The 26994-nt window shown below is 37.8% G+C and overlaps 2 protein-coding genes across 2 annotated transcripts in view; one reads left to right on the top strand and one right to left on the bottom strand.

Moving 5' to 3' along the window:
* FBXL13 (F-box and leucine rich repeat protein 13) overlaps positions 1 to 26994 on the bottom strand; it is a 182975-nt gene that overhangs the window by 47643 nt on the left and 108338 nt on the right. The window contains 3 exon segments of the mRNA XM_060020299.1: positions 2754 to 2916; positions 3007 to 3124; positions 3847 to 3945. Coding sequence (XP_059876282.1) covers positions 2754 to 2916; positions 3007 to 3124; positions 3847 to 3945 — 380 coding nt within the window.
* LRRC17 (leucine rich repeat containing 17) overlaps positions 1 to 26994 on the top strand; it is a 101004-nt gene that overhangs the window by 36250 nt on the left and 37760 nt on the right. The window contains exon 2 of the mRNA XM_060020300.1: positions 20628 to 20708. The gene's annotated coding sequence lies outside the window, so the exon portion shown is untranslated. The remainder of the gene's footprint in view (positions 1 to 20627; positions 20709 to 26994) is intronic.

Here is a 26994-nt window from a genome sequence, read left to right as displayed (position 1 = left end):
GGTTGGGGAACTAAGATCCCACATGCTGTGCAGTGCAGCCAAAAAAAACCAACAACCCCCCCCCAAAAAAAAAACCCTAAAAAATCAGACTGGCCTTGGATTTCTCCTCTGTAACAGAAATACCAAACATATAAATGTATATATATTATATAACAATATAAACAATATTAATAAAAAGATCAATTATAAATAATTTTCTGTTACAGAAGAGAAATCCAAGGCCAGTCTGGATCCTTTTTTTTTTTATTTGGTAATTTTAGTCATGAACTTTTATGCAATATATAATATAGCATAAATACAAAATGAAAGAAAAATAAAAATTCAAAAAGAACATAATTAAGATACAATTTTGTATTAGACTTAGCTTTTGACAAACAGAAAAGGGGCATAAAGTTTAAGTAATATAATTAATGTAATTTAAGTTCCATGGACTATTCATATATATTCAACATGATAAACAACATAACCATCATCTTTTTCACCAGCATTACCCCTAAATAAAGATCCCAAAAGACAGAAGTTGTACAGGCTGTATTTTTGTACCATGATGTCATAAAATGAAAAATTAGTAACAATGATAATTAGATATAAACTACATGGATATCTGAATACATTTTTAATAAATAATTCTTGGGTAAAGAGAAAATCAGATAAGTATTATAAAACTATATATCTTTCCAAAATTTATATATTTAACATAATTTCAATTAATAATAGGATTTTTTCTGAAATATGACAAAATTATTCTAAAGTTCACTTGGAAGAATAAACTGGCAAAAATATCTAATAACTTAAAAGAAGACTACTAATAAAGAGTCTCATTCTATTAGATATTAAAACATATTATAAAGCAGTAATAATAATAAAGGGTAACATTCCTTGAATGCTTATTATGTGCCAGACACTATTCTAAGTACATTACATGAATTAACTTATTTGATCCTCACAACAATCCTGAGTATATACTCTTTATTTTCCCCATTTTACAGATAATGTACTGTGCAAGATTAGACAGAAAACAGATAAATGAATGGAACAGAAAAGATAGCCTGACAACAGACATTTATATACTAACACACACACACACACACACACACACACATATACTGACATGTGTATGTGTATATATATGGATGTGTATATATAGATATATATATACATTTATATGATAATCCTGGAGGTATAAAAGTCAATAGAAAAGGACTTTTCAGGTAATGGTCCAAGTTAATGGGTTAATGCAGTTAATCCTAAACCTGGCTGTGCATCAGAAGCACCCATGTTGTTTTTTAAAAAATATATAAGCGAGTGTTCCATCCCTAGATATTCAGATTCAGTAGCTCTGGGGTAGGGCTTGGGCATATGTAGTTTTATTCAGCTCTTCAGGTGATTCTGCTGCCCTGGAATTTTCACTTTTAAATCATATATATTTTTGAAATTTATCTTTTTATTATTACTGATTCCTAATTTAACTGCATTGTAGTTAGAGAATATAGTTTGTTACCAATACTATGAAAGTTGTGGGAACTTGCTTTAAAACTTCATACATAGTCCATTTTTTGAAGGATTGATATGTGGTTGAGAAAAATGTATACTTTGACTCTCAAACTTCCTGTTTTAGGTGTATCTCTTATAGATGAATTTTAAAAATCTAATCTAAAACGCTGATATTAAACCTTCTCTGTCTTTTGTTATACTCTATCACATTTTTCTTTTTATTTTTTCACTCTGCTGTCATTTCTTCAGTTATCTTCCAGCTTTGTACTTCTCTTCTTCAGTGAGTTCTAATCTGCTGATTAGCAATTCATTTTCTTTATTTCAATAACTATATTTTTTATTTCTAAAAGTTAGTTTTTCAAGTAAATCTAGTTATTTTTATCACATTTTGTTGTCTGCTTATATTTCTGGTTCCATTATTTATTTCTTCAAATATTTCATATATAGTTACTTAATATTCTGTGATAATTCTAATATATGAATTATGGAAGTTCAAATTTATTTTGCTTCATGGTGACTCATATCTTTGTACATTTGATGGTCTTTAATTGCGAGCACCTATTTATTTGACTTTAACCTATGGGAACTTTGGACGCCTAAAGAGAAGGTGCTTTCCTTCAGAAAAGCTTTGAGCTAACTTCTTCCAGGGGTCTAGGTACTATCTACCTGAGACCACTGTGTCCCCCTTGAAGAGGTCCAGACACTGCAGAAGTCTCATCCTGCTTCCCCACCGGGGAAGAAATTTTAGCAAGAATTTGATCCTTGCCCACCTGAGAATACCGGGATAGAAGCCCATTTGTAACCCAGCTGAAGAAAGGGTTTCAGTAAGAACTTGCCCTCTGTCCATCTGTGAGCAAACCCACACAGAGGAGAACTCTAACTAGTACCCAAGAGGAAACACTTCAGTAAGATTGGTTCTTCATAAGCAAGTTGGAAAGTCCATTTGGGAAAAAGACCTATTAACTGAACTAGCTGTGAGAACCATCACTAGGAAAGGTGGCCCATAAGTGTTCCAGCAAATTCATTTAATCTTACAAGGGCCTGTGATTCCACATATCCTGAGCATCCCCTGACAATCTCCCCATGCCCCTACATAACTAGTCTGGGTTGGGTGCCCCTCCTTTGTTTTACCGCAGAACTATGCATTTACCTCCACTTGGACTCCTGACTTTCATGTTTACTCTCCTAACCGATGAGCATCTTGAGGAAGTCTGGAACATTCTAGATAATCAGTGTTTCTTGACTGAATGACTCATTACCTTACACAATTTGCCAGATTCAACACAGTAAGCTGCTTCAAAGGTGAGAGTGACTTGAGGCTACCATCTGTTATTCCATTGCAGTCCACCATGTAAATGTGACTGATATTTGGAGAATTCTTGTCTATAAATTTGAAGCACACATCAGTAATCCTTTTATTTCCTGTTTTTTTTTAAAAAAGAAGTATTGTATTTGAATTGCCACAAGATTAAAAGTAAAATTAATGCTAAACCACTTTTTAACATCACAGACCTTCAAATCGGATCTTTCTGAGGTCACAAGTAGAAAGAGCTTTGAAAGTACAATCGGAAATATGTGGTGCACCAATGAAAACTACTGATGTAATTCGATGGCATTTTTCAACTAAAGCCTTTAGAAGAAAAAAAAAAAAGATTAACCAGAGTATAGAGAACAAGCTTATGAAAGTGATGAGGTTATTTTCTTCCTCTCAATATTTTCAGAAACAGACACATTAGCTATTAAATTGTCCTAATTTCAAAGAAAATGGGACGTTTTTTCAATGTATTTTAGTACACTTACATTTGAGTAATGCATAGGAATCAACTAAATGATGTTACAAAAGTAAGGGAGGGCTTCCCTGGTGGTGCAGTGGTTGAGAGTCTGCCTGCTGATGCAGGGGACACGGGTTCGTGACCCGGTCCGGGAAGATCCCACATGCCGCAGAGCGGCTAGGCCCGTGAGCCTAGGCCGCTGAGCCTGTGCTCTGCAACGGGAGAGGCCACAACAGTGAGAGGCCCGCATACCGCAAAAAAAAAAAAAAAAAAAGTAAGGGAAAACATGAGAAAATGGAATGCTGAAAAGAATCACTACATTTAGAAGCTTGACATGTAGAATTAGACTTAAGGTTTATGCTTAAGCCACAATATCATTGAAATAAAAATATCCTAACTGTGCAACGAAGTTTCTCAGGGTATTTAAGGATTCAAATGTGTGTGTATAAATTTCCTAATGATTTTCTTATATAAGAAAACTAAAATGAAAAACCCATTCATATTTTTCAATAATTCAAGCCTCTAGAAAATGTGCCAACCAAATGTGACTGAAAAGAAAATATAGTTTCCAACTACGTACTTTTACACAGTTGTCCGTCAGAGTTGGCGTGTCATTGATGGTCAGATGCCTAATCCCACTGCAGCTGTTTGCAATGTTCCTGAAGCCTTGGACTGAAATCTGAATTGTACAGAGTTGGTGAAAATGTGGGAGAACCCATTAGTATGACCTCTAATAAAACCCTAAGATAGTAATAGCCAAAGTTATGTCATGATTTTGCTACTGTGTTTTAAAATTGAAACCATAAAATATTGCAGACATAAAAGGAAACAAAGAATCTAATCTTGATTTCTTTAATTTTTATATGTAGGTTTTGTGAAATTATCATCACAGTTAGTCTAGTTAACTTATTATTCTATTTTTTATTGAGGTAAAATTCATATAACATAAAATCAGTCACTTAAAAGGTCATTTAAACATTCGTAATTTTGTATAACCACAACTTCTACGTAGTTCCAAAACATTTTTATCACCCTAAAAAGAAACCTTTTACCTATTAAGCAGTTGCTCCCCATACTCACCTTTTCCCAGCCCCTGGCAATCACTAATCTGTTTTCTGTCTCTATGGATTTACCCATTCTAAATATTTCATATAAGTGGAATTATACAGTATGTGGTCTTTTGTGTCTAGTTTCTTTCACTTAATGTTTTTGAAGTTCATCCACAATGTGGTATATATCAGTACTTCATTTTTTATGGCTGAATAATGTTCTGTTTTATGGATATACCACATTTTGTTTATCCACTCATCTGTTGATAGATATTTTGTATATTTTGAATAGTGCTGCTATGAACATATGTGTACATCTATTTGTTTGAGTACCGGTTTTAAATTCTTTTCGGTATATACTTAGGAGTGAGATTGCCAGATCATATGGCAATTCTATGTTTAACTTTTTAAGGAACGACCAAAATATTTTCTACACTGGCCATACTATTTCACATTCTCATCAGCAATCTACAAGGGTTCCAATTTCTCCACATCGTTGCCAAAACTTATTTTTTATTTTTCCATATTTTCCTTTTGCAAAAAATTTCCTAATGAGTTTGAGGTGGTACCTCATTGTGATTTTGATTTGCATCTCCCTAATGACTAATGAGATTGAGCATCTTTTCATGTGCTTATTAGTCATTTGAATGTCTTCTTTAGGGAAATGTCTACTCAAGTCCTTTGACTAATTTTCAGTTGGGTCATTTGTCATTTTGTTGAGTTGTAAGAGTTCCTTATATATTCTGGATTCTAGACCCTTAGGTATATGACTTAAGAATATTTTCCCCATTCTTTAGGTTATCTTTTCACTTTTTAATAATGTCTTTTCATGCACAGTTGTTAATTTTGATTAAGTCCATTTCTCTGTTTTTTCTTTTGTTGCATATGCTTTTTTTTAAGCAATGAATATTTATTTATTTATTTTATTATTTTTTTAACGTTTTTATTGGAGTATAATTGCTTTACAATGCTGTGTTAGTTTCTGCTTTGTAACGAAGTGAATCAGTTATACATATACATATGTCCCCATATCTCTTCCCTGTTACGTCTCCCTCCCTCCCACCCTCCCTATCCCACCCTTCTAGCTGGTCACAAAGCACTGAGCTGATCTCCCTGTGCTAGGCAACTGCTTCCCACTAGCTGTCTGTTTTACATTTGGTAGTGTATATATGTCCATATATACACTACCACTCTCTCACTTTGTCCCAACTTACCCTTCCCCCTCCCCATGTCCTCAAGTCTATTCTCTAGTAGGTCTGCGTCTTTATTCCCGTCTTGCCCCTAGGTTCTTCATGACCTCTTTTTTTTTTTAGATTCCATATATATGTGTTAGCATATGGTATTTGTTTTTCTCTTTCTGACTTACTTCACTCTCTATGACAGACTCTAGGTCCATCCACCTCACTACAAATAACTCAATTTCGTTTCTTTTTATGGCTGAGTAATATTCCATTTATATATGTGCCACATCTTCTTTATCCATTCATCTGTCAGTGGACACTTAGGTTGCTTCTATGTCCTGGCTATTGTAAATAGAGCTACAATGAACATTGTGGTACAAGACTATGCTTTCAGGGGTCATTTCTATAGTTTGTTGCATATGCTTTTGATGTCATATCTAATAATCCATTGCCACATCCAAGGTCATGTAGATTTACCCTCAGTATTTTCTTGTAAGTTTTATCATTTTAGCTCTTATATTTAGGTCATTGTTCCCTTTTCAGTTGATTTTTATATATGGTGTGAGGTAGGGATCCAATTTCATTTTTTTGCATGCATATATCTAGTTGTCCAGCACGAGCTATTGAAGAGAATATTTTTTCCCCCACTGAATGGTCTTGGCACCTGTGTTGAAAATCAATTGGCCGTGACAGTATAGGTTTATTTCTGGACTCTCAATTCTATACGTCTGTCCGTATGCCAGTACCACACTGTTTTGATTACTACAGCTTTGTATACTGATTTCTTTCTTTCAACTATCATTACCCACATTAATGGAAGCAGCAGTGGTAGAGAGTATTCAAAGTAATTACTGGTCAAAAGATCAAATATCTTCACCTATGAATGAATTACCTTAAAATAACATGTTATTTAGGCTCCATTTCCTAACAAATGGTCATGGATGGGAAATGATATACTGATTCAGTAATGGGAAACTGAGACTCTATCCAGAAACGAACATCAGGGGGAACTCTCCCACAGAGTCATCTTCACAATAGCATGACAGTGAGAATGAGGAACAGCAGTTGTATATATTATGATCTTAATCTTGTTTTAAAAAAGTATGTGTTGGGACTTCCCTGGCAGTTCAGTAGTTAAGACTCCACACTTCCAATGCAGGGGGCATGGGTTCAATCCCTGGTGAGGGAATGACATGCCACATGGTGCAGCCAAAATAAGTAAAAATAAATAAAAAAATTAAAAAGGTATGTGTCACAGACAAATGGACAAAAAACTAGAAAGACACATTTCAAAATATTGTTTGTTATCTTTGGATGCTAGGATTATGGATTATTTTTATATTCTTTTATATTTTAAAAATTTTATATAATGAGTGTATAATTCTTCTGTAATCAGAAAGCAATTTATATCAAAGGAAAGAAGGAAATTCAGTCCTCTTCTTCACACAGTAGACTTACAGTCACATACCTAAAGAAAGTGCTGCTGAAGTAAGCTGAAAGTGAGCATCTATGGAGAACTTCTGCTCCAGGACATGGTCCTTTTAACTTATTGAAAAGCCAAGACACTGGGTGATACTTGGCCTAAAAGTATCTTGTTAGATGATTTCAAAGACTTCCTGGTAAAGCTCAGGAATACATCTGTGGAATTCCTCTTTCTCCCACTCTTTAGTCAGTGACTGGAAGAAAAAGTTGCTGATCAGAAGATCCAAAATGTTCTATGAGAGACTGTGGTGAGCTCAATGAGTCCAGGAGGATTTATAATAACTACCATTTAAGTAACACTTATTGTGTACCAGGTACTCTTTTAGGCAATTTTCATATACTGGTCTATATAATCCTCACAACCACCTATTGGGAGGTATTTTTTTTTTTTTTTACAAATGAGAAAAATGAGGCCCAGAGCAGTTAAGTAATGTGTCCAAGGTCATCTAGCTCATAAATAGTGGAGCCAGGATAAGAATCCAGGCAGTCTAGTTCCAATGTAGTCATTAAACTATACTACCTCTTAAAAAGATCAGCTTGCATTACTGCGCTTAAAAGGACACAAAAGACCTTTCTTTTTTTTTTTGTTTTTCTTTTTTGCGGTATGTGGGCCTCTCACTGTTGTGGCCTCTCCCGTCGCGGAGCACAGGCTCTGGACGTACAGGCTCAGCAGCCATGGCTCACAGGCCTAGTTGCTCCGCGGCATGTGGGATCCTCCCGGACCGGGGCACGAACCCGTGTCCCCTGCATCGGCAGGCGGACTCTCAACCACTGCGCCACCAGGGAAGCCCCTTTCTTTTTTTTGAATTTTACTTAATTTATTTTTTTATACAGCAGGTTCTTATCAGTTATCCATTTTATACATACGTCAATCCCAATCTCCCAATTCATCACACCACCACCACCATCGCCCCCGCCACTTTCCCCCCTTGGTGTCCATACGTTTGTTTTCTATATCTGTGTCTCAAATTCTGCCCTGCAAACTGGTTCATCTGTACCATTTTTCTAGGTTCCACATATATATGTTAATATAGGATATTTGTTTTTTTTCTTTCTGACTTACTTCACTCTGTATTACAGTCTCTAGATCCATCCACGTCTCTACAAATGACCCAATTTTGTTCCTTTTTATGGCTGAGTAATATTCTGTTGTATATATGTACCACATCTTCTTTATCCATTTGTCTGTCCATGGGCATTTAGGTTACTTCCATGACCTGGCTATTGTAAATAGTGCTGCAGTGAACATTGGGGTACATATGTCTTTAAAAGGACACAAAAGACCTTTTGCCACTGGACTCTGAGAGAAACCTGCTGCCTTGTTCCTTCACTTTTGGATCCAGATGCTAATGCTACTGTGTTAGTCAGGGTTCCCCAGAGAAAGAGATCCAATAGGAGATAGATGGATAGATGGATGGATGGATGGATGGATGGATGGATGGATGGATGAATGGATAGATAGATAGATAGAAACATACATACATACATACGTAGATACATAGAGTTATTATAAGGAATTGGCTCATACAACAATAGAGACTAAGAAGTCCCAGGATCTGCAGTTGGTAAGCTGGAGACCCAGATGAGCTGAAGGTATTGTTCCAGTCTGAGTCCAAGTCTGAAGGTAGGAAAAGACCAGTGTTCTAGCTTGAAGACAGGCAAAGAGAGTGTATTTTCCCTTTCTCAGCCTTTTTGTTCTATTCAGGCCTTCAACAGATTGGATGAGACCCCCACACTGGGGAGGGCAATCTGCTTTACTTAGTCTCCTGACTTAAATATTGATCTCATCCAGAAACACCCTCACAGACAAACCTAGAAAAATGTTTATCCAAAAAACTGGGCACCCCATGGCCCATCCAAGTTGACACACCAAAATTAACATCACAGCTTCCTTGAAGACTTTGGACATTGACTTTTCCTAAGACTCATGGTTGATGCTCTTTTTGCTCTTGCCTGCTTTGTTCTGGCTGATCATCTGCGCTTGCCTGGCCACATTTTTTTTCCAGATTAGCATCTTTGAGACCATTCATCATATCTGGCACCACTAACTGTCTGAATCATACACAACTGAAAAGAAAGCCCTAAGACCTTATTGTTGCCTCACATTTTCAAGTTAAAACAGAAACTCTCTAGCCTTAAAGTTTTAATTCTAAATATTTAATTAAGGAACTTTAGTGTCTTAAAGTTAAATTATGAAATTGGTAGGGTAAGAATTCCATTTTTTAATATTTTATTGAAGTATAGTTAATTTACAATGTTGTGTTAATTTCTGCTGTACAGCAAAGTGATTCAGTTATACATACATATATATATTCTTTTTCATATTCTTTTCCATTATGGTTTATCACAGGATATTGAATATAATAGTTCCCTGTGCTATATAGTAGGACCTTGTTTATCCATCCTATATATACTAGTTTGCATCTGCTAATCCCAAACTCACGATCAAAAATTCAATTTTTAATGCATGTGTATGAGTATTATTTAACTTGTGTAGCCTGATTTCATTATTTAAATTGTATAGCTTAATTTTTATTATTTAACTTGTGTACCTTTGTGAGAAATCATGTTTTTCAGCACTGTGAGCGTTCTCACAGAGTACATGTGATTATACCATGTTGTGAAAGGTCTTAGCTCATAACTGACTCCTCACACGTAAAGACATACTATAAAATGGCTGGAGGTGGGAACAGTAGGAGAAGAGACAGGCTATTCTAAGGAGCTTGGACGTCTATAGACCGAGGTAGCCCCAGGAGATAAGGAAATGGAGACTCAGGTCTCTTGATCAATTTTCTCCAGATTACAAATTGATCAGGCAAGAACACAGGTGTGCAAACTCTTAATCCAGTACTCCTTCTGATTAACATTCTTCAACAATAACATACAGTTCAAATGTTCCATTCCAGCTTCCATAGTTCTTCAAACCTAGTCACTCCAGCCAGAAAGACATCCAACTTCAATACTCAGCGGACCTCTCTGCTCTTTGTCTGACCTTGTTACCTCTCCCTGCCTCTTTCTCTTTTCATCTAATCAAGCCTTAACTATTCCTCAAGTTCCAGTGACTCCAGCCCTATTCTGCTACCTTCCTTCTCTTTCCCTCACAGGTCTATAAGTATTTTAGCCTATAACTTTCCTATAATCTGTGCATATCTTATTTCCCCCAAGGAGATGATCTTATACTCTTTTTTTTAACTTCTTACTGTGTTGGATAACTATTAGTGGATGAATGAATTAAATTTAGGAGTAAGACAAAGTCTGGGAAAGAGTACAGAATTTGGCTGAAGACAAGATTGAAAATGATTCCAAGCTGAAAGTAAAGCACAAGCAAAGGCAAAGCAGTGGAAGCCCTGGGCTTAAATGAAGTGGCAAGATCACCCTTGGGATGAATACGAAAACTTAGTAGGTAAAGAGGGAAGGAAAACTAATGGAAGACCCATAAGGCAAAAGTTACATATTTCATATTGTACTGCCATGGGTTCTTGAATAAGTTTTCCATAAATATTCCCAGAGAAAAGTCCAGGGGAGATGAATTAACATTATAAACCTGGAGAACAGAGGAGGGGGAAAGAATGCTGGGCTTGGAGTCAGCAGAGCTGGGTTTGAGTCTGGCACTGCCTCTTTCTCACTTACAACAAAAGGTAACTCAACCTCTCTGATGCTTTATAGATGTTTTCTCATCTATAAAATGGATATAATAATACTTATTTTAGGAGTTTCTTGAGAAAACAAATAGAGTAATGTATATAAAAGTGATTAGTTAGCACAATATCTGGCATGTGCTTTGAGAACCAGTTTTCCTGTTACTGTTCTTCTGGGCACATTGTGAGCCCAAAGAAAAATAAAGGTTCAAGTACTAGAGGTAGAGGGCCTTGAAAGATCATTCTAGTCCATCCCTCACATTGTAAACATAAAGAAAAGGTATTTAGAGAAATTGTGTGATTTGAGAACAGGTTCCTTATCTATTCCTCACTGTGCGTCCCCAGTGCTGGACGTAGTGTCAGACACAGAGTGGCAGCTCCATAAGTGCCGAATGAATGAAAGAATGTTCCTGAGTCACACCGTGACTCTGCGGCTCTCCACCGCAGAGCCAAGGATAGAGGCTATTTCTCCCGTTGTGACTCACAACTCCAGGGATGGAAACAGTTGTTTTTCACAACACTTCTAAATTCCTCCCCTTTATCTCAGCCCTAGTCTATTACCCTAACACTAGCCTCTCCAATAATGGCTTCCCCAAAACAAGCGAAAAACTTTTTCTGTCTTGCTTTCTCAGAAACATGCTCATGAGAAGATTCCTGAACAAGGGGAAAAAATGAGAGCGGTAATCAGCCACAGCTGAGTGGTTCCTTGCAATGCAGCCAAAAACTGGGTGCTATCAACCAATAAGATTGTATACAGAAAAGGGGGGTCAGGGAGACCTCTGAGAAAAGCTTTTTAGTTTTGTCCTGGCATGAAACACTTAGTTCTCTACACAGTTTATTTTAGAATATCCAGAGAGTTGCTTGGCTAATATTTCATGACTCAAGTATTCCTGTCAGAATCCTTTAGGGTAACCAACTATTAGTTGTTCTTTCTCTTCACTGAAAGAATGGTGATATAAGCCTGAAATTAAAGATTCATCTCTAGGAGGAAAAAGCAAAATATTTTACCACGTTCAAATACCGGGTTTCACCACATCTGGTATCTGTGCATTTTCTGTATAGTATTCTTACAAAACTTGGGATCTAATATCTTGTTGTTTAGTTTTGAGGTGATTTGGGCTTCAATTTGGGCACCAACTGGAGCCCTGCCACTCTGCTATTTTCTGGTTTAAGTTCCCAATGATTTAGGAACTTGGGGAAGTTGGCCACACCAGTGGTGTTCCAGTCTCAAGTCCCAGCAGACTGCTACTGCTGCTATTGGGGGCAGAGAAACCTTGGTGATCACAGGGAAATTCTCTCCATCTGCCTCGTGTGTCTCAACCCATCAGCACAACAGGACACAGCTGTCTGTGTGGGAAATGCGCTATCAGTGAACCATACAAAATGAAGACGAGAGTGCTGTGCATCAAGGTCTAGCTCAGATCCCTCCTAGCCACTCCAAAGTGGTAAAAAGAAGGAAGAGACTTACCTCAGTGAGGATAGCATCTTACCAAGCTCCCAGTTTCCACTTCTTAACAACAGTGTCTTTGAATCAGTTAGCTCAACAGCACAGAAAAGAGGTATATATAGGGCCAGACCCTCTATGACAGCTAGAAATATCCATCTTAGGTAGACATGGCCCACACTGTGTTCCTGTACCATTTCCAGCTGTTTCTCTCATTCTAACCAGCACTGCAGCCAGTGACTAACGTGTAATGTGATGACTTTAGTCATATCCATATATCCTTCATGACTTCTTGGTGACCTCAGAGAAGCGTGGCTTAGCAAGTAGAATGAATTGTTGGAAAGACAAAGATTTCTCCCAAAGCATTATGGAATATTGTGTTTTATTGCATTCAAATGTGCCACAAGCTTCAGTAGGAACACTTCCCAGGATCTGTGTTAACAGGGCTTGACAGGCTTTCAAATATTGTGTCCTCTGTGGTGACAGGAAGAGAGGTCTAATTATTATCTCTGCCAATCTCTCTCTTTGGATGATGCTGTACTTTCCAGTCTATATATTCTTCATGGCCACCCCCTCCTCTATGTTCACTAATGCACTTCTCCCAGGTAGCCCTGGAAGAAGCTTCAGATAGAGCTGTCTCTTTGTCTTACATCTCAGAGCACCAACGACCAGAGCCCTCACTTTGCATTTTGCATCTTCTGCCTTATATGCACATGTCTAATATCTATGCACATGTCTAATATCTATGCACATGTCTAATATCTATGCACATGTCTAATATCCCTGCCAAGGAACATGAACAGCATCTTATCCATCATATCCTTTACAGTACAGCACCATGCTTAGCGCAAAGTATGATGCAACAACCGCTTGTTCATAGACCAAGTAGTTGTCAAATAAGTTGTTTGTAGAATGTAAATTTGTAGTTCCAAAGTGTGTGTGGGGGTGGAGCATAGTCAATACAGTCATTTGTTAAAGATTGCCGTATATATCTAAAAACACTGAACAGCCAAACAAGAAAAAAATTTCATTTTCCAATGTGAGTAAGGAATTAGAACACAAGATTAGTAAAGCCTGCGGATGCCAGGAAGGCAAGCATGTGTGCCAACTCAGCATGTACTCACCGCACAATGACTCAGAGCTGCGATCTGCAGAAGCAGGCTGACCCTTCCTAAACTTTACCATTCTTGTCTAGAGTATACTATGTTGTTCTCTTCCTCACCCACTGGCCAAATTACTTATAGCTTCCCCTGTATTATAACGGAGCTTTATCTCCTTCTTTTTTTTAAGATTTTTTTTTATGTGGACCATTTTTAAAGTCTTTATTGAATTTGTTACAATATTGCTTCTGTTTTTTATGTTTTCGTTTTTTTGGCTGCGAGGCACGTGGGATCTTAGCTCCCCGACCAGGGATCAAATCCTCACCCCCTACACTGGAAGGTGAAGTATTAACCACCAGACCACCAGGGAAGTCCCTTTTTTAACCAAGATAATCACAACTATGATACGTTACTTTTACAACACAGTGATCCATAGAGCTACTTGGTTTGTCTAGATTTATTGAGCTAGATGGTGGCTTTACAGCTGCAATCCTAACTACGGGCTTCACTCAGGTCCAAAGACCTAAGTAGAGTTTTATGAGCAGTTCATGAGATTCTGTGTGTAAGTCATTTCCTATGATAGGGAGCAGAGGAGAAGCTAAAATAAGTATGGTTTTTCAGAAAGCATTAAAATTTTTTTCAAACCTTTTCTCCAGAGGGGTGAATATGATTAGTCCCCTGAGACTCATCATTTTGTCATCTGATTCTTCAAGATCTAAAAATTGTTTCCAGATGTTTTATTTTTTTGCTACTTAATGTAATAAACATCCTTATACATTTTGGCTACAAAGAGATTGCATTAATCTATGGATGCTAAACGATAGGTGTTTGTTATATTTCTTTATATTTTATTTTCAGTATGGCTAGTATAAAGTTATATTCAAAGTAATAATAACAACCATTTAAATTTCCATGAGTCCCGTCTACAAGAAACGTTAAAAGATGTTAATAAATTCTTCTATTTTTTTTTCCCAATGCGGGTTGAAGTGCGATTCAAAAAGGACACAAAACATTCCTTTAACAGGGAAACTCAAGCACAAGAACTGACCCAGAAAAGCAGAAATTGCACTGTGACTTTTCTGATTCATGGCTGCTTTTCCACTAGAACCCCTCCTTACTGATGACACTTAAGACCACATAACATTTTTTTCAAATACGAAATGCAGCAATAATTTTTTACCATACACAGTATATAGCACTTTATAGTTTTACAGATGATAGTCTAGTGGTTAAGAGCCTGGTCTTCAGAATTAGGTGGATCAAGGTTCTAATCTTGACCCAGACATTTTCTATGTGACCTTAGGCAAGTTACTTACTCTGTCTTAGCATCATTTTCAGTGGTGTGTGGAGCCAGCTTATACTAGCTTGCAAGAGCAGATTGTTAAAATTTTAGGAACTATGGAAGCCAGTTGTTAAACACAGCTAGTTAAAAGATTAAATCATATAAACTTAAAATTAAATAAACAATATTAACAAGTGTAGTGAATACCCAAACTCATGACCTTCTAATTATTTTACCACGTTACCATTATCTATGCTCTTGAAGATATATATGTATGTTTATTATATCTGTATGGTGACAGTATTACATAAGGCACATTTCTTCCTATCTCTCTGTTCAGTGACCTCTTGTTGTTAGCTTGAAATAGGCCATGGTGAGAGTTTTTACACCATGGAGGTCAACAACCACTGTAGCTCAGGGATTTGCGTGTTCCTATCCAGTTGTTAGATATTTACCAACAGACCAGTGTTCAGTTTCCACATCTCAAAAATGGGAATAGTGATACTGACCTCATGTAGTTATTTATAAATATTAAATGAGATAATAAATGTAAAACACTTTCTTCAACACCTAGCTCATAGCCAATACCCAACAAATGGTAGCAGTTATTATTACCATCCATTAAAATATAGAATAAGGGGAAATGTAATCAAATAAATATTAAATGAATTATAATTTGGCTGTTACCAAGTTATTTTGGTACATAACCTGTTTATTCACAACTGGTTTAGCTGGTCACATAACTTTTATTGTTCCATTTACCTCCTGCTGATAAACTACCAAATCTGTACCTCCACTCCCAGCTCTGCTCCAAGGACCAGACTTCCACTTTCAATTAGTTCTTGTCATTGACAACCAGGTATATCACAGGAACCTCAAATTCAGCTTTTCCAAAATACCATTCATTATTCTTTTCCCCCAGTCTTACTCCTTCTTTAGTTATCTTGGTTAGTCATCATACAGAAACACAAAATCCTAAAGCTGAAAAAGATCTCAGAGATCATCTAGCTAACCTAGCCATTCTACAGAAGAGAGAACTGAAGCAGAAAAAGCAAGTAAATGTCCAGGGTTGCACAAGTGCTTAGTGGCATAGCAAGGACTAGATCCTGAGTCTCTTAACTTCAGTTTGGGGCTCCTTTCACCATCCCACTGCCTTCTGCTGTATGAGAGAGAGAGTGAGAGAGGTTGCTCTGCTTATGCAGTCTCTGTTCCATTTGGCTAATGCATTCATCCCCGGATGTGCCTCCGTGGCTTTCTCCCACCTCCACCACAAACCCCAGAGGTGAATAAGTAAGACCTTCCATGATCTTTGCCTCTCTGAAAGGGGAGGTTGGAATTTATGTAGCCTAGAGAGAACTAAAATGACCTTAGAATCTTCCAGTTTGCAGTTTACACAGTGTACCTTTAAGATTCATGGTTCCCAGAGAGATTTAATAGTACAGGAATTACTGATAAACCATTATTACTATATTGAGTATTCCAATCATTTGAACATCTCTGGGATGCTGTCCCTTTTCATTTCTGTTGACTTGTGTAGTAACTGAAAAATAATTGATGAAAACATACTTTCACTTTAGTATTTTGTAGTTTCCTAGGCTCTTTTCTCCCTGTAAATCGAAAGAAATGTCAGACCCAACTCTTACCAAGAAAAGATCATCAGACCTTGCTGTAGCAAGTTGCCAACTTCTCAGATACCTAACAAGCCTCCTGAGCTTCCACCTGAAGAACCTGGCTAGCCATACCCTGAAACTGGCTGCAGTTTCATTCATTCATTCATGAAACATTGATCAAAGTCCTACTATGTGCCAGGTATTTATTATGCACTGAGGATACAGATACAGATAAATAAGGCACCATCCTGACCATCAAGGAGCTCACAGTGGGGCGGAGAGCAGACAAATAAGCAGACCATCAAATACACAGAGAATGCTTAGTGGAAGTGGAATAAAGGGATCTTAACCCAACCTGGGTTAGGGGTCAGCAAGGGGTTCCTAGAGAACGCTGTGATTGAGCAGAGCCTCAAAGGGTATGTGAAAGTTAACCTGGTGAATGGGAGAAAGGGAAAGTATGAGGGTGTTTAGTCAGAGGGCAAAAAGTGAGCCTAATGGAAGTACTTAGGCTGGAAATGAAGAGCACGGGAACGGAGAGGCAGAAACTGTTGTAAGCTCTCTTGCTCTCTGGTTTAACTTAAATCTTAAATCTGAACATGTAAATCTGTACCTTGGCCCAAACTCCCCACTCTTCATCTGGCTCCTTTTCCCACTCCATGTTCAGAGTTACTGGTTTCTGGCCACTTGGGTTTCAACCAGAGATTGGCTTCAGCCTAGCCTTCCTTCCCAGCATAGCTGTGATTATTCCATGCCTAGCTATAACCCACTGCTAAACACAATTGGAGATACATGAATCTGTAGGAAAAGTGGCTACCCAAAGGCAATATCAACATGAGAACCCTTGGAGTTACACACAAACAGAGCAGAGGGTAAAGGAAAAGCATAACCGGGAATCACTGCCCTCCTAATTGGCACTTTCTCATGTACATGTAAGATAGACTTATCCTTTCCATTAAAACTCTTAATCCTACCCGTATTTTCTTCTTTGAGATTTTGAAAGAAACAAGATCATATGTTAGAGAGCTCTGATATGAACATGGAACTAATATGGATCTCTTTGGAGCATTTTAGCTGATGCATTTTTATCCACTTATTCATTCATTTGGGGGTATGTGAGAAAGACTTAAAGGAGGTGAGAAAGCCATACAGGTAGCTGCAGAAAGAGTGTTCCCGGCAAGGAAAACAGCCAGTGCAAAAAACCCGAAGGCAAGAGCTTGTGTGTTGAAAGAACATCAAAGAAGCCAGTGTGGCTGGAGCAGAGTTGGTAAGAGGAAAAGTAGTAGGAAGTGATGTCAGAGAGACAATTAGGGAAGGAGGCAGATTATATGGAATCCTGAAGGTCCTTCCAAGGCTTTTGTTTTATTGAGTAAATAAGAAGAGTTGCCAGGTATTTGAACTGAGGCAGAACATTGACTTGGGTTTTCAAAAGACCATTCTAGATGCTGCTGTGTTGAGAGGAAACTTAGAGGTTGAAGTGAAAGCACAGAGACCAGTTAGGAAGCTATCACAATAATCCAGGCAAGAGATGATGGTGACCTGAACGTGGGTAGTAACTGTGAAAATGGTGAGGAGTGGTCAGATCCTGGAGAGATTCTGAAGTAATAGTCAACTGGACTTCCTGACAGAGTGCATGTGGAGTGTGAGAGAAAAAGTCAAGAATATTGTATTAGTTGACTAGGTCTGCTGTAACTAAGTACCACAAACTGGTGGCTTAAACAGCAGAAATTTGTTGTCCAACAGTTCTGGAGGCCAAAAGGTCCAAGATCACAGTGTTAGCGGGGTTGGTGGAAGGGTATGGTTCAGGCCTCTCTCATTCGTTTGTAGATGGCTATCTTCATGTTTACATGGCGCTTTCCATGTAAATGCATGTGTCGGTGTCCAAATTTCCCCTTTTTGTAAGGACATCAGTCACATTGCATTAGGGCCCACCCTAATGATCTCATCTTAACTAATTACATCTGTAATGACTTTATTTCCAAACAAGGTCACATTCTAAGATACCAGGGGTTAGGAATTCAACATATTAATTTGGAGCAGATACAATTCAGTCTGTAACAGATGACTCCAAGACTTTTGGCCTAAGCAGCTGTAAACATGGAGCTGTCATTAACTGAGATAGGAAAGGCTGAAGGTGGAGCAAGGAGTTATATTTTCGAGCAGCGATTTTTTTTTTTTTTAAGATTTAAGAGTCTAGGGACTTCGCTCATGGTCCAGTGGTAAAGAATCCGCCTTGCAATTCAGGGGACGCAGGTTTGATCCCTGATCAGGGAAGTTAGATCCCACGTGCCGCGGGGCAACTAAGCCCGCGTGCCACAACTGCTGAGCTTGCGTGCCTCAACTAGAGCCCTCGTGCTGCAACTAAGACCCGATGCAGCCAAAAATAAATAAAATAAATGAATAAATTTTTTAAAAGATATGAGTCTAAAATTCGAGAGAGAACTCTGGGTTGAAGATCTATATTATCTATCATATATATGTGTGTATGTATACACAATACGTGTATATGTATATATATGTACATGCATATATACATATATTACTTCTCTCTATATATAACATATATAAGTACTCCTGTATACATATATACTCCTATAAACACATATACATGCACATGTATATATACATATATAAACATACTCCTATGTGCATACATTACATATATATGTGTGTATATACGTATGTGAGCATATATTTGTGTGTATGTGTGTATATTATGCATATACATATGTAATGATTTTATATATACATTATATATATTTTACATATATACATATATGAGTGTTTGTTGTTGGGTTTTTTGGGCATAATTTTAGATTTATAGAAAATTTGCAAAGATAATACAGAGATTTCCCACATACCCCTTACCCAGCTTCTCCTGATGCTAACATCTAAAATAACCATAGTACATTTGTCAAAACTAAAAAATTAACATTGTTACAGTGCTATTAACTAAACTACAAATTCTATTCCTGTTTCACCAGTTTTTCTATAATGTCTTTTTTCCTGTTCTAGGATCTAGTCCAGGATACCATATTACATTTAAAAATTTCTAATTGACATGTGTTGAATTTTTGACATCAGATGGTACAAAACTAGATACAGTCCAGGATTTATATATGACATAAAGCAAGGATTAGCATTCTCTGAGGCCTGTATATTAAAGATTTCTGTGATTATGAGGGCTGGTTGGCTGCAGCATATTTCCTTCCCTTCCACTTTTAAGTCACTGTCCATTGCCATACTCTGTAGCCCCAGTAAAAGAACAGGAAATAAAACCATGTATCCTACTTTTGAGACGCTAGTGACCTCTGGTCTGAAGACATGCATGGCACAGACCAGTGTCCTCTAAAGAAAGAGGGAAAGTCAAATTGACCACAAGCCAGAGCTGACAGATCACGTGAGAATGAGGGGTTTGTCTGGATATTCACTACTCAGTCTTCTGCTCTCATTGGAACTGCAGATCTTGGCTTTGTAGAGCCCGTGGCAACAGTTTTCAGCTAGGGTGCTTCTGTAATTCTCACTACCCACTTTCAATAGGGCACAGCCATGTTGTCATAAAAGGACCCGAGACACCCACATGAACAGATTCGTTGGTATTGTAGAGTGTCTCTGGGGGAGCACCTCAGACAGGAAGTGGAAAGTCAGACCTTACATTCTGGTCAGGAACCTGTCCTCTGAGCCTTCTCCCAGTGATGGCTGTGTTCCTGATGCTGAGTGCTGCAGCAGAGGTTGCTGGAAGCAGGTGGCTAATTCTGTATGGCTTTCCGGGCTTGTCTGAAGGAGGGGTCCCTGAGGACAGGAGGCTGATGGCTCATCTCTCACCACGGTTTGTCTAGTCAGGGATTCAGTTCCCTGGCTCCAGCTCTGGTGATAGTATACTGAAATTCCACACCTTCGCCTTACTCTTTTCTGCTAACTCTGCTCATAGCAGTTCACACACTTCCTTTGACTGCCTAGGAAGGCAGAGAAGAAGGAAGCCACTGCCGAAAAAGGTCAACCTGAGCCATACAGAGAACAGAAAATGAGTATAGATAAAGGAAAATTGTTCTGCTGCTGGAAGGCAGTTGAGGATGATGACATTGTTATTGGACTATCTTTATTGTACCTAGATGCTGTTAATACCTTTTTCACACTGTTGTTGATGGTAATTGTTGGTCTTTCATCTCTATTTTGCTGTGATAGATCTTTTTTTTTTTTTTTTTTGCAGTACGCGGGCCTCTCACTGCTGTGGCCTCTTCCGTTGCGGAGCACAGGCTCCGGACGCGCAGGCCCAGTGGCCATGGCTCACGGGCCCAGCCGCTACGCGGCATGTGGGATCTTCCCGGACCGGGGCACGAACCCGTGTCCCCTGCATCGGCAGGCAGACTCTCAACCACTGCGCCACCAGGGAAGCCCTGTGATAGCTCTTTATTGGAGTTCTTTTTCTTGATTTAATGTAAGAACGTCTTTGAGTTTCCACTCCAACATTTTTTTTCTTTTGTACGCAGAGGAGTTTCTTCCTATTTCTTCTTTATTAGAACCTGTCTTCCCAAAGGCTCCTGCTGACTGATCCAGTGGTCTTCCCTTTCTCTGTAGATGTCTTGTGGCAAGAAGGGAAGGCCTCCGGAGCGGTGTACAGTAGTGAGAAGGAGCTCACTGAACGAACTCCTTGTGAAGGTGAGTGAGTGCCCAGTACGTGGAGTGTGTGGCCCTGCCACTTTAGATTACCACATTTTTTTCTCCTTATTTTTGTAATTAAAAAAAATTACTTAATGAAAGTTTATTGTTAAAATAAAACTAAAGAGGTTTAGAAAGTGTCTCTTTACCCAGACATAGGCAAATATGCGTTAATATTGTCAAAGACATCTTCAATCTGTAAAAAAGTAAAAGGTTACTTATGTTTCCAGGCTTCATAGACGCCCTGTGTAGAAGGCAGATTTAGGGAAGGTAGTCCATCATTTGAGATTTTTAATGACAAGGTATATTTTGTTGGATCAGAAGAGACAAAGGATGGAAACTGGATCATAATTTCCTGTACTACCTGAGTCTCAAATCACATGACCTGAGAATGAGCAGTGGTCTCAATTATAATTCAAATAATTCTCATTTTTTGTTGACTTTAAAATTGCCTTTAGCTTTTTCCATTTCTAATCAAATTTATTTTTTAAACCCCACTTCGTCATATAAAATTGGCATTGGACTGCTGGTCTCTAAGTTCTTTGTGTTTTTTTTGTTTTTTTTTTTATTTTATTTATTTATTTATTTATGGCTGTGTTGGGTCTTCGTTTCTGTGCGAGGGCTTTCTCTAGTTGCAGCAAGTAGGGGCCACTCCTCATCGCGGTGCGCAGGCCTCTCACTATCGCGGCCTCTCTTGTTGCAGAGCACAGGCTCCAGACGCGCAGGCTCAGTAATTGTGGCTCATGGGGCTAGTTGCTCCGCGGCATGTGGGATCTTCCCAGACCAGGGCTCGAACCCACGTCCCCTGCACCGGCAGGCAGATTCTCAACCACTGCGCCACCAGGGAAGCCCAGGTCTTTGTGTTTGATTATTGTAACTATGAAACTGCCCATGCCTTACTAAATATTATAGGTTTTGCTCAGCTCTATCTTGACATGATACCCGACCTTACTTCTATGCTTAAGAATCTTTCAACCAGTCCTGTTATTTTCCCACATGAACACTAACTCCTGCCTTTTCTCTTTACAGAGTACACCTTGCTCCTATGTTGTTTTCCTTTCCCTCCTGTTCTTAATCATGAATTCCTATTCATGTCTCAAGGTTCCACTCAACAGATAACCTCCAGATCACTCAGGATGTTCATTATTCCCTCTTTAAGGCTCCTTACCCTCATGTACATATGTACATCTGGTATCGCACTTAAAATAGTTGTTCCAGACACTCTACTAAGTGGTTCACATGCATTATCTTATTTACTTATGGCTAGAACCCCATCAGGTAGGTACTATGATTATCCCCTTTAGCATATGTGGAATCTGAGCCTTAGAGAGGTTATTTGACCTAAGAATACACAGCTAGAAGTGATAGGTAAAGCTAAGATTTCAAACTGGGTCTGTTTGGTGTTTTAGTCTGTGCTTTTAACCACATTTATACTTCCTCTCTTACCACATTGTAAAATAATTTTTATGCCTGTCTGTCTCCTCCACTGTATTTTGATCTTCTTTAGATTAGGGAACATGTCTTACCATTTTTCCAGTTTCTATTGTTGTGTCTGATACCTAGAACCTTTTGTTTGTTGCGTGATTCTTTTTTTTATATGAGTGTTTGTTGTTGTAGGTGATATTTAAAGCCATGATCTAGGTGACGTCACCAAGTGCGTGATGAGAAGAAAAGTAGACCAAAAACTGAACCTTGGGGCTCTCTATGATTAAGAGATTAAGGGGTTCAAGAGAAGAGGTGACTGAGGCACCTTTAGAAACATTGTCAGAAGTAAGAGAAAGAGCCAGAGCTATAGCACAATATCATTTATGAGGATTAAAATCCACACACAGAACCACAATATAAGAATGCAAGAATACATTGATATATATATGTATATATTAATATATTCCTTTTTGTTGCTAGAGAAAGACTTTTATGTTTTGCTCATTTTTTAAATTGAAGTATAGTTGAATTACAATATTGTGTTAGTTTCAGGTATACAGCATAGTGACTCAGTTTTTTTGCAGATTCTATTCCATTATAGGTTATTATAAGATATTGGGTATAATTCCCTGTGCTATACAGTAAATCCTTGTTGCTCATCTATTTTATGTATAGTAGTTTGTATCTGTTAATCCCATACTCCTAATTTGTCCCTCCCCCTCCCCTTCCCCTTATGTAACCATAAATTTGTTTTCTATGTCTGTGACCCTGTTTCTCTTTTGTATATATATTCGTTCGTATTATTTTTTAGATTCATATCATATGTCATATCATATAGATTTGTCTTTCGCTGTCTGACTTGTTTCACTAAGCATAATATTCTCTAGGTCCATCCACATTGCTGCAAATGACAATATTTCCTTTTTTATGGCTGAGTAATATTCCTTTGTGTATGTGTGTATATATATATATGTGTGTGTGTGATATATATGTGTGTAAATATATATATACACACAACAGATGATTGGCTTAAGAAAATGTGATATGTATATATATAAATATATATATATATATATCTCATCTGTTGATGGGCACTTGGGTTGCTTCTGTGTCTTGACTATTAAATAGTGCTGCTATGATCATTGGGGTACAAGTATCTTTTCAAATGAAAGTTTTTTGTATATGGAACCACATAAAACAAATTAGAGGGTTTGCTTGTGTAGAGAAAGGGGAACATGAGTGGGAAATGTAGATAAAAGGGAATAAATAAAACAAGAGATCAGCCTTGCCTGGAATGATGATGAAAGTGTGCCATGAATTGAGGAGTGTGATTAAATCTGTTCCTGGTACCTGAGTTCCAAAATAAGTAAAATAAAATAAATCTAGTATGAAATAAAATAGAAATCCCTGGTTATGTTTCTTCCCTTGAGTACTTTTCCTCTCCTGAAAAATACCACAGAGAACACACAATATTTTTAAACCTCTCTTCTTATTTTCTTTTAGTGAACGTAGTCACCAGTGATGGATTCTAAATGTTTGATTAAAATAGTTGAAAAGAGGGAAGTTTAATGAAGCCTGCTTGCTATGGAAGTGAATATAAGATGACTTAAATACTTATTGCTAATTTCTGAGAAGGGAAGAGTACTCATCAGCATAGAAGCCCACTCTAGGTTTGAACGTTGTTCTCCTACCTCTCCTGTACTGCACTTTAACAATAGTGTTGCTATGAAAATAAATTATGTGGGTACATATAGGGAGTAAGTATGTAGAGCCACAGCATTAGCTTTCCTGCAGAAATCACACCCTCATGAGTTTTCTAAATCATAATCATTAGGATTGACACAGCCAATTTAGGAAACTAACGATGATATCAACAAAAGCCAAACATACACATACTTCACACCCAGCCCATTTGATTCCGATGTGTATACTCAACAGAAACACATTCTGTGTTCACCAAAGGACATGTATATAGCACTTTGTGCACTTTTCTGTATATTATACTTACCCTCAAAAAAGTCATTAGGGAATGCCTTTGCTCAGTATGTCTCAGCTGTCGGTGCCAGCAAAACAGGAAGCAGATTTAATCCGGTTTCTTGGGTGGTAAGGATTGCTTTGTGGTCAGTCACAGGCATGCTCAAAGCAACAAATTCAGGTACATGGTAGAATACAAGCATGTGAAGAGCTATGAGAAACCTTCACAACTTCCTCTCTTGGGCCTTAGTTTTTTCCTTGAGAAAGGCTTTACGTCAAAGTAGTCAATACCCCAACTAAAAGCTAAATAGGAATCACATCCTCAACAGTTGTACCAGTCAGCTTCCTTGAGTCACAATGACCCAACATAAACTAGCGTAGGTAAAAAGGGAATTAGTGGTATCTCTAACTGAAAGTCCAGCTAAGCAAAAATATACGATCTCTCCTTCTCAAACACAGCATCTCTTCGTCTTGAAGGTCAGCCTCTTTGTGAGGATTTTATTCTTTCCCATTGCAGACAAATTTCCTCCATGTTCCTGAGCAAGAGAACCACAAACCAGCCTAGACTTACACATTCCAGGCCCTGCAACCTCAGAAAAAACTGAATTTATTTTTCCCAATGTTGAGCACCTGAAAGAGTTTTGAATAGTTCTGCTAAGGTCATGCTCTTCCTGGAAAAACCATAGCCACTGCACATGGAATTTAGGAATGTCTAGGCCTGGGCCAAATGATAGCGGCCATTGGAAAATACTAATAGTAATCTAATAATAATAGTTAATCGTGGCTAAGCATTTACTGTATGAAGCCATCATTCTAAGACTCTTATATGTATCAAATAATTTCATTCACACAACACACTTAGGAAGTTACTAGTATTTTCCCCATCTCATAGATAAGGAAAGTGAGGTATACAGAAAGCTTAGGTAACCTGCCCCAGTCCCATACCTAGTAAATAGTAAACTCAAGATTAAAATGCAGGTGCCCCAGAACCAATGCTTCCAATTGCTGTGGTGTGTTGCTTTCAAGGTGCCACAACTGACCGCTCCCCAGAACCACAAGGGAAGGGAGAGGAGTGGTTCCTTGAAGCAGAGTATGAGATGCAAAGGAAAACTACCAACATCTCATACAGTGGTTCATTAGTTTCACTTATTTAACTAAACATTAATCCAAAAATTCAACAAATATCTGACAAATGTCTACCATGAGTTAGGTCACACATCATTCCTTAGAGCATAGAAAAAGACGGATTCATTCACTGTCGCCAAATGTCTCCCAGATTATAGATGACAAAGGAGCACAGGAAAGAGTACCTTCTTTACGTGATAAAGCCATTTTGTTTCCAGAGTCTTTCCAAATTGTATTTAAACATGGTTTTTAAAAAATTATTTTATGGCATAAGGTTAGATTTTATAACTTTGCGTAAGTAGCAAATATAAAAGCAAACAAATTAAATTTGTTCAACTGATTCAGCCAGAATCATTTTGTTAAATGAATGTAGATTTTTTTTTCTTCTGAAACTACTATAATGAAAATGTCGCACTCAGGCTCTGAAGAAATTTTTTTAGAGAAATATACTAATAGGTTTTTTTTTTTTTTTATCATCAACTGTGTCAGGCACTTAACTTACATTATCTCCAATATTCTCCAGTTTGAAAGAGATTTTTTAATTAATTTGAAAAATATTTTAACAGCGGCGGCCTGTTGGGATAAGAATGCTGTCATTCAACAGATATTTATTAAGTGCCTGTGTATGGTTTAACTTTGCCTGGTAATCAAAGAAATACAAATTGAAAATATAAAATATCATATTCAATGTCAAATTGGCAAAATTTTTTATATATAATATATTTATGAAGAGAACAAACTATTTTACATTTATGCTAAGTGTAAACTGACAATCTTTGTAGGGTATGGATGGCCTTAAAAATAACTATATCCTCTGACCATTTCACTTCTAAAAATTTGTACCAAAAAATTGCATAGACATATGTAAAGATATGGCTACAATAATTTTCCTCACAGGTTATTTATGACAGCAAAAAAAATGGTAGGCCAAAAAAAAGAACTGTAGGCCAATAATGAATGGTTAAATACATATTGGTATTTTGATACAATGAAATACTATATAGCTATTAAAAGTAAGTTACAGGAAAAATATTTAATGGAATAAAGACATATTCACTTTATAAAACATTAAATGAAAGATATGTGTACTATATAATCCATTTCAGTTTAAAAAATTCTAGACAGGCATAGAATAAAGACCCTGAAATTCTAGTAGTGTTTATTATTTCTGGTGATGAATTTTCAGGTAATTTAAATTTTTTTCTCCTGTTTTTTTTTTAATTAATTAATTTATTTTTGGCTGTGTTGGGTCTTTGTTGCGCACAGGCTTTCTCTAGTTGGGGCGAGCAGGGGCCACTCTTCGTTGTGGTGCACAGGCTTCTCATTGCAGTGGCTTCTCTTGTTGCAGAGCATGGGCTCTAGGCACGCAGGCTTCAGTAGTTGTAGCATGTGGGCTCAGTAGTTGTGGCTCGCGGGCTCTAGAGCACAGGCTCAGTAGTTGTGGTGCACGGGCTTAGTTGCTCCGCGGCATGTGGGATCTTCCCGGACAAGGGCTCAAACCCGTGTCCCCTGCAATGGCAGGTGGATTCTTAACCACTGCACCACCAGGGAAGTCCCTTTTTCTCCTTTTTTTCTTGTATTTTTCTGCCTTTAGCATGTAATAAGAAAAAAAGCAGGTTTTTTAAAAGTGAAAAAAGAAAACTCAAAGTGGCAAGTATATGGGTAGAAATTTGCAGAGGATAGTGAGAGAGCTCACTGAAGCAGCCCTATCCCAGTTCAGGCCACGTGTGAGCAGAGGCTTTTTCAAGGAGGAGAAACTGGG

The sequence above is a fragment of the Delphinus delphis genome, chromosome 9 (genome assembly GCF_949987515.2).
Source record: "Delphinus delphis chromosome 9, mDelDel1.2, whole genome shotgun sequence".
In the NCBI taxonomy this organism is placed as follows: domain Eukaryota; kingdom Metazoa; phylum Chordata; class Mammalia; order Artiodactyla; family Delphinidae; genus Delphinus; species Delphinus delphis.
Note: the sequence above shows the minus strand (reverse complement) of the source record. Positions and strands in the feature narration are given on the sequence as shown.